General features: G+C 44.6%; 1 protein-coding gene across 1 annotated transcript in view; it reads left to right on the top strand.

Moving 5' to 3' along the window:
- LOC139548317 (coatomer subunit beta'-like) overlaps window positions 1-12,720 on the top strand; it is a 31,079-nt gene extending 18,359 nt beyond the window's left edge. The window contains exons 15-22 of the mRNA XM_071357926.1: window positions 442-649; window positions 785-895; window positions 1,231-1,445; window positions 1,703-1,795; window positions 2,239-2,419; window positions 9,802-9,873; window positions 10,027-11,424; window positions 11,631-12,720. Coding sequence (XP_071214027.1) covers window positions 442-649; window positions 785-895; window positions 1,231-1,445; window positions 1,703-1,795; window positions 2,239-2,419; window positions 9,802-9,873; window positions 10,027-11,424; window positions 11,631-11,717 — 2,365 coding nt within the window. The 3' untranslated portion in view covers window positions 11,718-12,720. The remainder of the gene's footprint in view (window positions 1-441; window positions 650-784; window positions 896-1,230; window positions 1,446-1,702; window positions 1,796-2,238; window positions 2,420-9,801; window positions 9,874-10,026; window positions 11,425-11,630) is intronic.
- The last annotated feature ends 4,963 nt before the right edge of the window (window positions 12,721-17,683 follow it).

Below are 17,683 nucleotides of genomic sequence, written 5' to 3'. Positions count from 1 at the left end.
TGGAGTGGTTGAAAAACCAGTTTTAATGACTCCAACCTAAGTGGATGTAAACTTCTGACTTCAACTGTATGTACTGTACCTGTCTGTCTAAAATACTGGTGTTGTATTGACTCCCTGTCTGTCTGCTATAGAACTATGTACCTGTCTGTCTAAAATACTGGTGTTGTATTGATTCCCTGTCTGTCTGCTATAGAACTATGTACCTGTATGTCTAAAATACTGGTGTTGTATTGACTCCCTGTCTGCCTGTTATAGAACTATGTACCTGTCTGTCTAAAATACTGGTGTTGTATTGACTCCCTGTCTGTCTGCCATAGAACTATGTACCTGTCTGTCTAAAATACTGGTGTTGTATTGACTCCCTGTCTGTCTGTTATAGAACTATGTACCTGTCTGTCTAAAATACTGGTGTTGTATTGACTCCCTGTCTGTCTGCTATAGAACTATGTACCTGTTGGGCTACATCCCTAAGGATGACCGTCTGTATCTGGGTGATAAGGAGCTGAACATCGTCACTTACTCTCTGCTGGTGTCGGTACTGGAGTACCAGACTGCTGTAATGAGGAGGGACTTTGGGATGGCCGACAGGGTCCTACCCACAATCCCTAAAGAGATGAGGACCAGGGTTGCCCACTTTTTAGAGAAACAGGTGAGACTGGGAGGGTGGGTGTATTTTTACATTGGTGTGTGTCTTAACGCACACTATTTCTGTGTGTGTCCTCTAGTGTCTGTGTGTATCTTTTGTGTGTGTAACCCTTTCTCCTCTCTCTATCTCTCTCTGCAGGGTTTCATGCAGCAGGCCCTGGCTGTGTCCACAGACTCAGAACACAGGTTTGAGTTGGCTCTACAGCTAGGAGAACTGAAGATCGCCTACCAGCTGGCTGTAGAGGCTGAGGTGAGACAACACGTAAAGAGAAAGACTGGGAAAGATGTTGACAAACTGGGAATTATAGCAGTCTTGGAATGCAAGGGAAGTATTAAGAAATGTAGGGCCAAATGTGGATATTTGCAGACATATTTGGAGACCAACAGTATAAGATGACATGAGAAATACTGTAGTAAAGGGTATATCTTATCATATTTTTAACTAATCAAAAGCAGAGTGAATAGGGCTTCTGTTTTGTGTTTGTGATTAATGTCTTTCTAACATGGAAACCTGTTCCCTCTCTCTCTTCCCCCTGTCCCTTTCTCTCCCTCTCCACATCCTCTCCCTGGCACGGTGCCCTGCAGTCGGAGCAGAAGTGGAAGCAGTTGGCAGAGCTGGCCACCACTAAGTGCCAGTTTGTCCTGGCCCAGGAGTGTCTGCACCATGCCCAGGACTATGGGGGGCTACTGCTGTTGGCCACAGCCTCGGGCAACGCCAACATGGTGGGCAAGCTGGCAGAGGGGGCAGAGAGAGACGGCAAGACCAACGTGGCTTTCCTCACCTACTTCCTCCAGGGGAAGTAAGTGTGTTTAGGGAGAGAAGGGTGCGGGGGTGGATGTTACAGAGGGAGGTGAGGAGGAGTGAGCAGAGTACTGGTTGGTGTTTAGGTTTCACTTTTATATGTATGTCATCTGTCAATAAATTGTTCTTATCTTTTCATCATTTATAATTCATTATTGGATCTTGGTGTGCTTTATGTTTATGATCTGGAAATGTCAATGTCCTTGGTTTCATCATTAGTCATTGTATTTCCATATTTCTGTTTTTTCCTTCCAGACTGGACAAATGTCTGGAGCTCCTCATTAAAACCAACCGGCTGCCAGAGGCTGCATTCCTGGCCAGAACATACCTGCCCAGCCATGTGTCTAGGTACAGCACTGGCAGGTTCACCTTGATTATCGCAATCTTGCCCTGGAGACACAACTTGGCTAAATTGGCTATATTAAAAAAATGCATGAAAACAAAATCTTGCTTTTTGGTCTTAATTTAAGGTTAGGGTTAAGCATTCGGGTTAGCAGTATTGTTAAAATCAGAATTTATGACTTTGTGGCTGTGACAGCTAGTGACCACTCTGCAGAGCTACCTCCAGCACATTATTCATGACAGAAAAACGCTAACCTGCACAGCTGTGTGTGTGTGTGTGTGTGTGTGTGTGTGTGTGTGTGTGTGTGTGTGTGTGTGTGTGTGTGTGTGTGTGTGTGTGTGTGTGTGTGTGTGTGTGTGTGTGTGTGTGTGTGTGCGTGCGTGCGTGCGTGCGTGCGTGCGTGTGTGTGTGCGTGTGTGTGCACGTGTACTGACCTCTGTGTCTCCAGAGTGGTGAAGCTGTGGAAGGAGAGCCTGGGGAAGGTGAACCAGAAGGCAGCTGATGCATTGGCCAACCCTACAGACTACAGCAACCTGTTCCCCGGCCTACAGGAGGCCTTCCTGGCTGAAGACTACCTCAAGGAGACCCACGTCAGGCTGAGGCCCGCCGCAGAGTACCCTCTCATCACCGTGAGTAGATACACACACATCTTGGGCACATTGTGGCAAAACTTTTGCAGCCATTGGATCATTTTCTTCTGTTTCATACCTATTTAACACAACCCTGTTTGAACACGTTCTTTCCATCTTACACTGAACAAAAATATAAACACAACATGTAAAGTCCCCTGTTTCATGAGATGAAATAAAAGATCCCAGAAATGTTCCATGTGCACAAACAAACATATGTTTACATCCCTGTTAGTGAGCATTTCTCTTTTGCCAAGATAATCCATACAGCTGACAGGTGTGGCATATCAAGAAGCTGATTAAACAGCAAGATCATTACACAGGTGCACCTTGTGCTGGGGACAATTAAATGCCACTCTAAAATCTGCAGTTTTGTCACACAACACAATGCTACAGATGTCTCAAGTTTTGAGGGAGCGTGCAATTGGCATGCTGACTGCAGGAATGTCTACCAGAGCTGTTGCTCATTTCTCTACCATAAGCCGTCTTTAACATCATTATAGAGAATTTGGTAGTACGTCTGACCGGCCTAAAAACTGCAGACCACGTGTATGGCGTCGTGTGGGCGAGCGCTTTGCTGATGTCAACATTGTGAACAGAGGTGGTGGTGGGGTTATGGTATGGGCAGGCATAAACTACGAACAACAAACACAATTGCATTTTATCACAATTTGAATGCAGAGATACCGTGCCGAGATCCTGAGACCCATTGTCATGCCATTCATCTTCCTCCATCACCTCATGTTTCAGCATGATAATGCACGGCACCATGTCGTAAGGATCTGTACACAATTCCTGGAAGCTGAAAATGTCCTAGTACTCACCAGACATGTTACCCATTGATGAGCATGTGTGGGATGCTCTGGATCGACGTGTATGACAGCGTGTTCCAGTTACCGCCAATATCCGGTAACTTCGCATAGCCATTGAAGAGGAGTGGGACAACATTCCACAGGCCACAATCAACAGCCTGATCAACTCTATGCAAAGGAGATGTGTTGCAAAGCATGAGGCAAATGGTGGTCCCACCAGATACTGACTGGTTTTCTGATCCATGTCCCTACTTTTTTTTTTTTTGGTATCTATGACCAACAGTATTGCCAGTCATGTGAAATCCATAGATTAGGGCCTAATGAATTTATTTAAATTGACTGATTTCCTTCTATGAACTGTAAATCTTTGAAATTGTTGCATGTTGTGTTTATATTTTGTTCAGTATAGTTATGTTATTGTAGTGTGTTAGCAACACCTAGTGGTGCAATACCAGCCGAGCACTATAGATACATGTGATGCAATGATGAAGACACACAATGTATGCGACCACCAGTAAAATACAGGTCAATGATTTGAGTCAAGGCAATACTTTACAGGTACCATAACTCCTTTGTACCTTTGCCCTTGTATTCTGGTAAAATAAATCATATTATAATAATGCTTGTTATTATAGTATAAGTCTTGTACCTGTACTTGTAGTAGTACTGTCGTAAGAATGCCTCTACTCGCTGTTCTGCCTCTACTGGCTGTTCTGCCTCTACTGGCTGTTCTGCCTCTACTGGCTGTTCTACCTCTCTACTCGCTCTTCTGCCTCTACTGGCTGTTCTACTGTTCTACCTCTACTGGCTGTTCTACTGTTCTACCTCTCTACTCGCTGTTCTGCCTCTACTGGCTGTTCTACTGTTCTACCTCTACTGGCTGTTCTACTGTTCTACCTCTCTACTCGCTGTTCTGCCTCTACTGGCTGTTCTACTGTTCTACCTCTACTGGCTGTTCTACTGTTCTACCTCTACTCGCTGTTCTGCCTCTACTGGCTGTTCTACCTCTCTACTCGCTGTTCTGCCTCTACTGGCTGTTCTACCTCTCTACTCGCTGTTCTGCCTCTACTGGCTGTTCTACCTCTACTCACTGTTCTACCTCTCTACCTCTCTACTGTTCTGCCTCTACTGGCTGTTCTACTGTTCTACTCTCTACTCGCTGTTCTGCCTCTACTGGCTGTTCTACTGTTCTACCTCTACTCACTGTTCTGCCTCCACAAACTGTTCTACTGTTCTACCTCTCTACTCGCTGTTATGCCTCTACTGGCTGTTATACTGTTCTAACTCTACTCACTGTTCTGCCTCTCCACAAACTGTTCTACTGTTCTACCTCTCTACTCACTGTTCTACTGTTCTACCTCTCTACTCACTGTTCTACCTCTCTACTCACTGTTCTACTGTTCTACCTCTCTACTCGCTGTTCTGCCTCTCCACAAACTGTTCTACTTCTCTACTCACTGTTCTGCCTCTCCACAAACTGTTCTACTGTTCTACCTCTCTACTGGCTGTTCTACTGTTCTACCTCTCTACTCGCTGTTCTGCCTCTCCACAAACTGTTCTACTGTTCTACCTCTCTACTCGCTGTTCTGCCTCTCCACAAACTGTTCTACCTCTCTACTCGCTGTTCTGCCTCTCCACAAACTGTTCTACCTCTCTACTCGCTGTTCTGCCTCTCCACAAACTGTTCTACTGTTCTACCTCTCTACTCGCTGTTCTGCCTCTCTACTCGCTGTTCTGCCTCTCTACTCGCTGTTCTACCTCTCTACTCGCTGTTCTGCCTCTCTACTCGCTGTTCTGCCTCTCCACTCGCTGTTCTGCCTCTCCACTCGCTGTTCTGCCTCTCCACAAACTGTTCTACTTCTCTACTCACTGTTCTGCCTCTCCACAAACTGGTCTACTGTTCTACCTCTCCACTCGCTGTTCTGCCTCTCCACTCGCTGTTCTGCCTCTCCACAAACTGTTCTACTTCTCTACTCACTGTTCTGCCTCTCCACAAACTGGTCTACTGTTCTACCTCTCTACTCACTGTTCTACTGTTCTACCTCTCTACTCGCTGTTCTGCCTCTCCACAAACTGTTCTACTGTTCTACCTCTCTACTCGCTGTTCTGCCTCTCTACAAACTGTTCTACTTCTCTACTCACTGTTCTGCCTCTCCACAAACTGTTCTACTGTTCTACCTCTCTACTGGCTGTTCTACTGTTCTACCTCTCTACTCGCTGTTCTGCCTCTCCACAAACTGTTCTACTGTTCTACCTCTCTACTCGCTGTTCTGCCTCTCCACAAACTGTTCTACTGTTCTACCTCTCTACTCGCTGTTCTGCCTCTCCACAAACTGTTCTACCTCTCTACTCGCTGTTCTGCCTCTCCACAAACTGTTCTACTGTTCTACCTCTCTACTCGCTGTTCTGCCTCTCTACTCGCTGTTCTGCCTCTCTACTCGCTGTTCTGCCTCTCCACTCGCTGTTCTGCCTCTCCACTCGCTGTTCTGCCTCTACAAACTGTTCTACTGTTCTACCTCTACTCACTGTTCTGCCTCTCCACAAACTGTTCTACTCGCTGTTCTGCCTCGCTGTTCTACCTCTCTGCTCTACCTCTCCATACACTGTTCTACCTCTCTGCTCTACCTCTCCATACACTGTTCTACCTCTCCACACTGTTCTACCTCTGCTCTACCTCTCCACACTGTTCTACCTCTCCACACTGTTCTACCTCTCTGTTCTACCTCTCCACACACTGTTCTACCTCTCTGCTCTACCTCTCCATACACTGTTCTACCTCTCCACACTGTTCTACCTCTGCTCTACCTCTCCACACTGTTCTACCTCTCCACACACTGTTCTACCTCTCCATACACTATTCTACCTCTCCATACACTGTTCTACCTCTCTGCTCTACCTCTCCATACACTGTTCTACCTCTCCACACTGTTCTACCTCTGCTCTACCTCTCCACACTGTTCTACCTCTCCACACACTGTTCTACCTCTCTGTTCTACCTCTCCACACTGTTCTACCTCTCTGTTCTACCTCTCCATACACTGTTCTACCTCTCTGTTCTACCTCTCCATACACTGTTCTACCTCTCCACACTGTTCTACCTCTCTGCTCTACCTCTCCATACACTATTCTACCTCTCCACACTGTTCTACCTCTCTGCTCTACCTCTCCATACACTATTCTACCTCTCCACACTGTTCTACCTCTCTGTTCTACCTCTCCATATACTGCTCTACCTCTCTGCTCACTGTTCTACCTCTCTGCTCTACCTCTCCACACACTGTTCTACCACTCCATATACTGTTCTACCTCTCCACACTGTTCTACCTCTCTGTTCTACCTCTCCATACACTGTTCTACCTCTGCTCTACCTCTCCATACACTGTTCTACCTCTCCATATACTGTTCTACCTCTCCACACTGTTCTACCTCTCCACACTGTTCTACCTCTCTGCTCTACCTCTCCATACACTATTCTACCTCTCCACACTGTTCTACCTCTCCATACACTGTTCTACCTCTCCACACTGTTCTACCTCTCTGCTCTACCTCTCCATATACTGTTCTACCTCTCCATATACTGTTCTACCTCTCCACACTGTTCTACCTCTCTGCTCTACCTCTCCATACACTATTCTACCTCTCCACACTGTTCTACCTCTCCATACACTGTTCTACCTCTCCACACTGTTCTACCTCTCTGCTCTACCTCTCCATACACTATTCTACCTCTCCACACTGTTCTACCTCTCCATACACTGTTCTACCTCTCCACACTGTTCTACCTCTCTGCTCTACCTCTCCATACACTATTCTACCTCTCCACACTGTTCTACCTCTCCATACACTGTTCTACCTCTCCACACTGTTCTACCTCTCTGCTCTACCTCTCCATACACTATTCTACCTCTCCATACACTGTTCTACCTCTCCACACTGTTCTACCTCTCTGCTCTACCTCTCCATGCACTATTCTACCTCTCCACACTGTTCTACCTCTCTGTTCTACCTCTCCATATACTGCTCTACCTCTCCACTCACTGTTCTACCTCTCTGCTCTACCTCTCCACACTGTTCTACCTCTCTGCTCTACCTCTCCACACACTCTTCTGCCTCTCCATATACTGCTCTACCTCTCCACTCACTGTTCTACCTCTCTGCTCTACCTCTCCACACTGTTCTACCTCTCTGCTCTACCTCTCCGCCACACTCTTCTACCTCTCCATACACTGTTCTACCTCTCCACACTGTTCTACCTCTCTGCTCTACCTCTCCATACACTATTCTACCTCTCCACACACTGTTCTACCTCTTCATATACTGTTCTACCTCTCCACACTGTTCTACCTCTCTGCTCTACCTCTCCATACACTATTCTACCTCTCCACTCTGTTCTACCTCTCCATATACTGCTCTACCTCTCCACTCACTGTTCTACCTCTCTGCTCTACCTCTCCACACTGTTCTACCTCTCTGCTCTACCTCTCCACACACTCTTCTGCCTCTCCATATACTGCTCTACCTCTCCACTCACTGTTCTACCTCTCTGCTCTACCTCTCCACACTGTTCTACCTCTCTGCTCTACCTCTCCATACACTATTCTACCTCTCCACACTATTCTACCTCTCCATACACTGTTCTACCTCTCCACACTGTTCTACCTCTCCACACTGTTCTACCTCTCTGCTCTACCTCTCCATACACTATTCTACCTCTCCACACTGTTCTACCTCTCTGTTCTACCTCTCCATATACTGCTCTACCTCTCCACTCACTGTTCTACCTCTCTGCTCTACCTCTCCACACTGTTCTACCTCTCTGCTCTACCTCTCCACACTCTGTTCTACCTCTCCATATACTGCTCTACCTCTCCACTCACTGTTCTACCTCTCTGCTCTACCTCTCCACACTGTTCTACCTCTCTGCTCTACCTCTCCACACACTCTTCTGCCTCTCCATATACTGCTCTACCTCTCCACTCACTGTTCTACCTCTCTGCTCTACCTCTCCACACTGTTCTACCTCTCTGCTCTACCTCTCCGCCACACTCTTCTACCTCTCCATACACTGTTCTACCTCTCCACACTGTTCTACCTCTCTGCTCTACCTCTCCATACACTATTCTACCTTTCCACACTGTTCTACCTCTCTGTTCTACCTCTCCATATACTGCTCTACCTCTCTGCTCTACCTCTCTGCTCTACCTCTCCACACACTGTTCTACCTCTCCATATACTGTTCTACCTCTCCACACTGTTCTACCTCTCTGCTCTACCTCTCCATACACTATTCTACCTCTCCACTCTGTTCTACCTCTCCATATACTGCTCTACCTCTCCACTCACTGTTCTACCTCTCTGCTCTACCTCTCCACACTGTTCTACCTCTCTGCTCTACCTCTCCACACACTCTTCTGCCTCTCCATATACTGCTCTACCTCTCCACTCACTGTTCTACCGCTCTGCTCTACCTCTCCACACTGTTCTACCTCTCTGCTCTACCTCTCCGCCACACTCTTCTGCCTCTCCGCCACACTCTTCTGCCTCTCCGCCACACTCTTCTGCCTCTCCGCCACACTCTTCTGCCTCTCCGCCACACTCTTCTGCCTCTCCGCCACACTCTTCTGCCTCTCCGCCACACTCTTCTGCCTCTCCGCCACACTCTTCTGCCTCTCTGCTCTACCTCTCCACTCACTGTTCTACCTCTCTGCTCTACCTCTCCACTCACTGTTCTACCTCTGCTCTACCTCTCCACACACTGTTCCAACTCTCCTCACTGTTCTACCTCTTTCCACACACTGTTCTACCTCTTTCCTCACTGTTCTACCTCTTTCCACACACTGTTCTACCTCTTTCCACACACTGTTCTACCTCTCCACACACTGTTCTACCTCTCCACACACTGTTCTACCTCTCCACACACTGTTCTACCTCTCCACACACTGTTCTACCTCTTTCCACACACTGTTCTACCTCTCCACACACTGTTCTACCTCTCCACACACTGTTCTACCTCTTTCCACACACTGTTCTACCTCTTTCCACACACTGTTCTACCTCTTTCCACACACTGTTCTACCTCTCCACACACTGTTCTACCTCTCCACACACTGTTCTACCTCTCCACACACTGTTCTACCTCTTTCCACACACTGTTCTACCTCTTTCCACACACTGTTCTACCTCTTTCCACACACTGTTCTACCTCTTTCCACACACTGTTCTACCTCTCCACACACTGTTCTACCTCTCCACACACTGTTTTACCTCTTTCCACACACTGTTCTACCTCTTTCCACACACTGTTCTACCTCTCCACACACTGTTCTACCTCTCCACACACTGTTCTACCTCTTTCCACACACTGTTCTACCTCTTTCCACACACTGTTCTACCTCTTTCCACACACTGTTCTACCTCTTTCCTCTCACTGTTCTACCTCTTTCCTCACTGTTCTACCTCTTTCCTCACTGTTCTACCTCTTTCCTCACTGTTCTACCTCTTTCCTCACTGTTCTACCTCTTTCCTCACTGTTCTACTTCTGCACCTCACTGTTCTACCTCTCTACTTCAGTCCAATGAGAATAGGAATGTCCTGGGGGAATCTGCAGACTATGTGCCAAAAGTATTGCCTGCTAAACCAGAGGTAAAGTCTGAAATCTTACACCTACTAGAATCCTGGACATGGCCACAGCTGTTATATGTAGTACTACTTACATAACCCCTAGTTTAGACAACCATTCAGTGTGATTTGTCAACTTGTCAATCTAAATAAAGTACGTTACTGTCACTGTTCTAGGTTGCTGGGAGCATGGATGAAACCCCTGTATTGGAAGCAGTGGTAGAAACCCCTGTAATGGCAGCAGTGGTGGAGGCTGCAGCTCCAGTAGTGGAAGAGTCCATTGTCATGGAAGAGGTAGAACATGTTGCAGCTGCAGTAGTGGAGTTTATCCCAGCAGTAGAAGAATCTATCCCAGTGACAGTAGTGGAACCAACTATGGCTGCAGTGGAAGAATCCATTGAGCTGGCAGAGGAGGAACCCATTATTGTTGAAGTGGAAGCTCTCAAGCCAAAGGAGGCAACATCAGTGGATGATACCATCACTAAGATAGAGGCTCTTGTCACCATAGAAAATGACACAGAAGCACCCCTCTTGGTGCCAGAGGTAGCACAGTCCGCCCCAGAGGAAGAAGTCATAGCAACGCCAGAGGAGGCTGTTGAGGAAGGACCTGCAACAATGAAGCCCATAGCAACAGATGCACCTGTTACAGAGTCGGTCACAGAACCCATTGTAACAGAAGCACCAGTTGCAGAGGAAGCGCCAGTGCCTATAGCAACAGAACCAGAACCTGTTACCATAGAAGCGGTGGTGGAGGCTGAAGCACCCATTGCCGCAGCAGTACTAGAAGCCATAGCAACAGAACCCATGGTTACAGAACAAGCACCTGTTACCATAGAAGTGGCAGTGGCCGCAGAAGCACCCATTAATGAGGCAGTAGCAGAACCCATAGCAGCAACTGAAAAAGCCCCAGTCATTGTAGAAGAGAATGAACCTGCCCCAGCACCACTCATAGACCTAGCCCCAGCCATAGACCTATCCCCAGCACCACTCATAGACCTATCCCCAGCCATAGACCTATCCCCAGCACCACTCATAGACCTAGCCCCAGCCATAGACCTATCCCCAGCCATAGACCTATCCCCAGCACCACTCATAGACCTAGCCCCAGCCATAGACCTATCCCCAGCAACACTCATAGACCTAGCCCCAGCCATAGACCTATTCCCAGCACCACTCATAGACCTAGCCCCAGCCATAGACCTAGCCCCAGCACCACTCATAGACCTAGCCCCAGCCATAGACCTAGCCCCAGCACCACTCATAGACCTAGCCCCAGCCATAGACCTAGCCCCAGCACCATTCATAGACCTAGCCCCAGCCAATGACCTAGCCCCAGCACCACTCATAGACCTAGCCCCAGCCATAGATCCAGCTACAAACCCAGCTGCAGAGGACGAGGCTGCAGCAGCCCCAGCAGTAGAGCCCCTACCAGCCCTCACCCAGGTGGTTCCACCAGGCGCAGAGCCAGCCCCTGCAGCCCCTCTAGCTGCCCTCTTAGAGGGTAAAGGTGTGGAGGAGGCAGCCCCTGTAGCAGTAGCAACGGCATCCATGGACCTGCTGGACCTGAATGATGAGGTAAACCTAACCAGTCTATACATCCTGTCATGACTTACACAGTATTTAGAAAGCTAATCTATATTGGAAATCACCTTTTGATTTTTATTGAACAATGATGTACTCTATATAAATGTTACGGGACAACAATGTACCAGCAAGGTAGTTCACCCTCGCCTACAGTTTTCCACTGACTCATCACTCATATACAGGACTTATTCCACCAGGGCCTTGACGACCTGGACCTGTTTGATCTGGACGATGACATCGACACCACAGACGTCAATCTGGACGATGACTTCTTAGACGAATGAAAGTCTTAGAGAAATGTCCTTAAAGTGACCAAAGAGCACAGTGTTGTTCATACTCCTAGTGAATGGGAGTGTGTGTGTAGGGGACGGGGGTGTTTTTACCTTTACAGTGAAACTGGTGAAAGGTGGGGTGGATGAGTTCATGTCTTTACACATTAACTGTGAAACACCATGGGAGGGGGTTTGTAGAATGCTTTGGGTGATAATGGGGTGGACTGGGTTCATTCATTAGGAACAAATGCAGGAAATGTTTTGAAACGGGAAACAAATGTGCCTTCTTATTGAACAGGTCAAATGTACTGTGTCAAATTGATTTCTCTGGTTTCACACATGCTGAACACAACCGGGTTGTATTCATTAGTCGTATTTCATTGCAAACAGTTTCTATTGCACAAATTCAGGTTGGTTCCTAGAGTAAACTTTTTCCATTGCAAACATTTAGCAATGGAATTCAACTAATGAATACACCATGGTTTTGAAATCCTTTGTACAGTACTTCATCATCCAACTCTCACATTGACCTACAGTATAGAATGATAGTGTGAACCAGAGTGGTCATGGGTTTGACATGTTTACCTTATCCTCTCACATAGGAAGATGGGAATAGTTTACTATTGTACCTCTTACGCCTAGCTAAACAGGCTTTGATCTTTCATTCATTAGTTAGGTTAGGTCATGAGCTTGTCTTCAGTATACCTCTACATGCCTTGGCAAGCATGCTGCTCTGCCATGGTCTAGTATCTTATGCATCTGCTGTTTTTAAATAAGGAACCTACTTCATTGTTACAGATGTGAACCCAAGTGTCTTATGTATGACTGGTTTAGAAAAGGGCATGATGTTATGTATGACTGGTTTAGAAAAGGGCATGATGTTATGTATGACTGGTTTAGAAAAGGGCATGATGTTATGTATGACTGGTTTAGAAAAGGGCATGATATGTATGACTGGTTTAGAAAAGGGCATGATGTTATGTATGACTGGTTTAGAAAAGGGCATGATGTTATGTATGACTGGTTTAGAAAAGGGCATGATGTTATGTATGACTGGTTTAGAAAAGGGCATGATGTTATGTATGACTGGTTTAGAAAAGGGCATGATGTTATGTATGACTGGTTTAGAAAAGGGCATGATGTTATGTATGACTGGTTTAGAAAAGGGCATGATATGTATGACTGGTTTAGAAAAGGGCATGATGTTATGTATGACTGGTTTAGAAAAGGGCATGATGTTATGTATGACTGGTTTAGAAAAGGGCATGATGTTCTGTATGACTGGTTTAGAAAAGGGCATGATGTTATGTATGACTGGTTTAGAAAAGGGCATGATGTTATGTATGACTGGTTTAGAAAAGGGCATGATATGTATGACTGGTTTAGAAAAGGGCATGATATGTATGACTGGTTTAGAAAAGGGCATGATGTTCTGTATGACTGGTTTAGAAAAGGGCATGATGTTCTGTATGACTGGTTTAGAAAAGGGCATGATGTTCTGTATGACTGGTTTAGAAAAGGGCATGATGTTCTGTATGACTGGTTTAGAAAAGGGCATGATGTTCTGTATGACTGGTTTAGAAAAGGGCATGATGTTCTGTATGACTAGTTTAGAAAAGGGCATGATGTTATGTATGACTGGTTTAGAAAAGGGCATGATGTTCTGTATGACTGGTTTAGAAAAGGGCATGATGTTCTGTATGACTGGTTTAGAAAAGGGCATGATGTTATGTATGACTGGTTTAGAAAAGGGCATGATGTTCTGTATGACTAGTTTAGAAAAGGGCATGATGTTATGTATGACTGGTTTAGAAAAGGGCATGATATGTATGACTGGTTTAGAAAAGGGCATGATGTTATGTATGACTGGTTTAGAAAAGGGCATGATGTTATGTATGACTGGTTTAGAAAAGGGCATGATGTTATGTAAGACTGGTTTAGAAAAGGGCATGATGTTATGTATGACTGGTTTAGAAAAGGGCATGATGTTATGTATGACTGGTTTAGAAAAGGGCATGATGTTATGTATGACTGGTTTAGAAAAGGGCATGATGTTATGTATGACTGGTTTAGAAAAGGGCATGATGTTCTGTATGACTGGTTTAGAAAAGGGCATGATGTTCTGTATGACTGGTTTAGAAAAGGGCATGATGTTCTGTATGACTGGTTTAGAAAAGGGCATGATGTTATGTATGACTGGTTTAGAAAAGGGCATGATGTTATGTATGACTGGTTTAGAAAAGGGCATGATGTTCTGTATGACTGGTTTAGAAAAGGGCATGATGTTCTGTATGACTGGTTTAGAAAAGGGCATGATGTTCTGTATGACTGGTTTAGAAAAGGGCATGATGTTATGTATGACTGGTTTAGAAAAGGGCATGATGTTATGTATGACTGGTTTAGAAAAGGGCATGATGTTCTGTATGACTGGTTTAGAAAAGGGCATGATGTTCTGTATGACTGGTTTAGAAAAGGGCATGATGTTATGTATGACTGGTTTAGAAAAGGGCATGATATGTATGACTGGTTTAGAAAAGGGCATGATATGTATGACTGGTTTAGAAAAGGGCATGATGTTCTGTATGACTGGTTTAGAAAAGGGCATGATATGTATGACTGGTTTAGAAAAGGGCATGACGTTCTGTATGACTGGTTTAGAAAAGGGCATGATGTTCTGTATGACTGGTTTAGAAAAGGGCATGATGTTCTGTATGACTGGTTTAGAAAAGGGCATGATGTTATGTATGACTGGTTTAGAAAAGGGCATGATATGTATGACTGGTTTAGAAAAGGGCATGATGTTATGTATGACTGGTTTAGAAAAGGGCATGATGTTATATATGACTAGTTTAGAAAAGGGCATGATGTTCTGTATGACTGGTTTAGAAAAGGGCATGATGTTCTGTATGACTGGTTTAGAAAAGGGCATGATGTTCTGTATGACTGGTTTAGAAAAGGGCATGATGTTCTGTATGACTGGTTTAGAAAAGGGCATGATGTTATGTATGACTGGTTTAGAAAAGGGCATGATGTTCTGTATGACTGGTTTAGAAAAGGGCATGATGTTCTGTATGACTGGTTTAGAAAAGGGCATGATGTTATGTATGACTGGTTTAGAAAAGGGCATGATGTTATGTAAGACTGGTTTAGAAAAGGGCATGATGTTATGTATGACTGGTTTAGAAAAGGGCATGATGTTATGTATGACTGGTTTAGAAAAGGGCATGATGTTATGTATGACTGGTTTAGAAAAGGGCATGATGTTCTGTATGACTGGTTTAGAAAAGGGCATGATGTTATGTATGACTGGTTTAGAAAAGGGCATGATGTTATGTATGACTGGTTTAGAAAAGGGCATGATATGTATGACTGGTTTAGAAAAGGGCATGATATGTATGACTGGTTTAGAAAAGGGCATGATGTTCTGTATGACTGGTTTAGAAAAGGGCATGATGTTCTGTATGACTGGTTTAGAAAAGGGCATGATGTTCTGTATGACTGGTTTAGAAAAGGGCATGATGTTCTGTATGACTGGTTTAGAAAAGGGCATGATGTTCTGTATGACTGGTTTAGAAAAGGGCATGATGTTCTGTATGACTAGTTTAGAAAAGGGCATGATGTTATGTATGACTGGTTTAGAAAAGGGCATGATGTTATGTATGACTGGTTTAGAAAAGGGCATGATGTTATGTATGACTGGTTTAGAAAAGGGCATGATGTTCTGTATGACTAGTTTAGAAAAGGGCATGATGTTATGTATGACTGGTTTAGAAAAGGGCATGATATGTAAGACTGGTTTAGAAAAGGGCATGATGTTATGTATGACTGGTTTAGAAAAGGGCATGATGTTCTGTATGACTGGTTTAGAAAAGGGCATGATGTTCTGTATGACTGGTTTAGAAAAGGGCATGATGTTATGTATGACTGGTTTAGAAAAGGGCATGATGTTATGTATGACTGGTTTAGAAAAGGGCATGATGTTATGTATGACTGGTTTAGAAAAGGGCATGATGTTATGTATGACTGGTTTAGAAAAGGGCATGATGTTCTGTATGACTGGTTTAGAAAAGGGCATGATGTTATGTATGACTGGTTTAGAAAAGGGCATGATATGTATGACTGGTTTAGAAAAGGGCATGATGTTATGTATGACTGGTTTAGAAAAGGGCATGATATGTATGACTGGTTTAGAAAAGGGCATGATGTTCTGTATGACTGGTTTAGAAAAGGGCATGATATGTATGACTGGTTTAGAAAAGGGCATGACGTTCTGTATGACTGGTTTAGAAAAGGGCATGATGTTCTGTATGACTGGTTTAGAAAAGGGCATGATGTTCTGTATGACTGGTTTAGAAAAGGGCATGATGTTATGTATGACTGGTTTAGAAAAGGGCATGATATGTATGACTGGTTTAGAAAAGGGCATGATGTTATGTATGACTGGTTTAGAAAAGGGCATGATGTTCTGTATGACTGGTTTAGAAAAGGGCATGATGTTATGTATGACTGGTTTAGAAAAGGGCATGATGTTCTGTATGACTGGTTTAGAAAAGGGCATGATGTTCTGTATGACTGGTTTAGAAAAGGGCATGATGTTATGTATGACTGGTTTAGAAAAGGGCATGATGTTATGTAAGACTGGTTTAGAAAAGGGCATGATGTTATGTATGACTGGTTTAGAAAAGGGCATGATGTTATGTATGACTGGTTTAGAAAAGGGCATGATGTTATGTATGACTGGTTTAGAAAAGGGCATGATGTTATGTATGACTGGTTTAGAAAAGGGCATGAAGTTCTGTATGACTGGTTTAGAAAAGGGCATGATGTTCTGTATGACTGGTTTAGAAAAGGGCATGATGTTCTGTATGACTGGTTTAGAAAAGGGCATGATGTTCTGTATGACTGGTTTAGAAAAGGGCATGATGTTCTGTATGACTGGTTTAGAAAAGGGCATGATGTTCTGTATGACTGGTTTAGAAAAGGGCATGATGTTATGTATGACTGGTTTAGAAAAGGGCATGATATGTATGACTGGTTTAGAAAAGGGCATGATATGTATGACTGGTTTAGAAAAGGGCATGATGTTATGTATGACTGGTTTAGAAAAGGGCATGATGTTATGTATGTCTGGAATTGAATGTCAACTCAATAAAGATGACAAGTGTTTGTCTGAATCAGGCCATAGGAATAATTCAGATTCAATAAATGAGAATGTATATAAAAATATATATTTTGTATATACATGCATCATGATAATTAAACAGCTTACAGTCAGTTCCAATGTTGAGATACAGTATGATTAAGGTTATGGACAAATGACAAGGTTGAAATGCAGAAGTGGATATCTGCACTGCGTCGATAGAAGACAAGCTTGGTGCATCCCAATTATGTGCACATTTTGATGCCATTCATTGGCAATGGACACTTGGCTTGCAAGTGTTTCATATGAGCTCCATAGTTCAAGGACTAAATGATTCTCTTTGTTTACCGTAATTGTCCAGTTGATTAAAGATCGAGTCATGGATAGGCAGGCCATTGGGGAGAATGTCACTGCTCCGTTGGTTTATTGTTGTGGGTGTGAGATGTATGGGACGGTTGGAGCTATGCTGTGATGTGACAGAGCTCTCCAGTGGTTAGGTGCGGTGATGCATGATGGTTAGAAGGAGCTATGCTGTGATGTGACAGAGCTCTCCAGTGGTTAGGTGTGGTGATGCATGACGGTCAGAAGGAGCTATGCTGTGATGTGACAGAGCTCTCCAGTGGTTAGGTGTGGTGATGCATGATGGTTAGATGGAGCTATGCTGTGATGTGACAGAGCTCTCCAGTGGTTAGGTGTGGTGATGCATGATGGTTAGATGGAGCTATGCTGTGATGTGACAGAGCTCTCCAGTGGTTAGGTGTGGTGATGCATGATGGTTAGATGGAGCTATGCTGTGATGTGACAGAGCTCTCCAGTGGTTAGGTGTGGTGATGCATGA

Source organism: Salvelinus alpinus, chromosome 21 (assembly GCF_045679555.1).
Source record: "Salvelinus alpinus chromosome 21, SLU_Salpinus.1, whole genome shotgun sequence".
In the NCBI taxonomy this organism is placed as follows: domain Eukaryota; kingdom Metazoa; phylum Chordata; class Actinopteri; order Salmoniformes; family Salmonidae; genus Salvelinus; species Salvelinus alpinus.
Note: the sequence above shows the minus strand (reverse complement) of the source record. Positions and strands in the feature narration are given on the sequence as shown.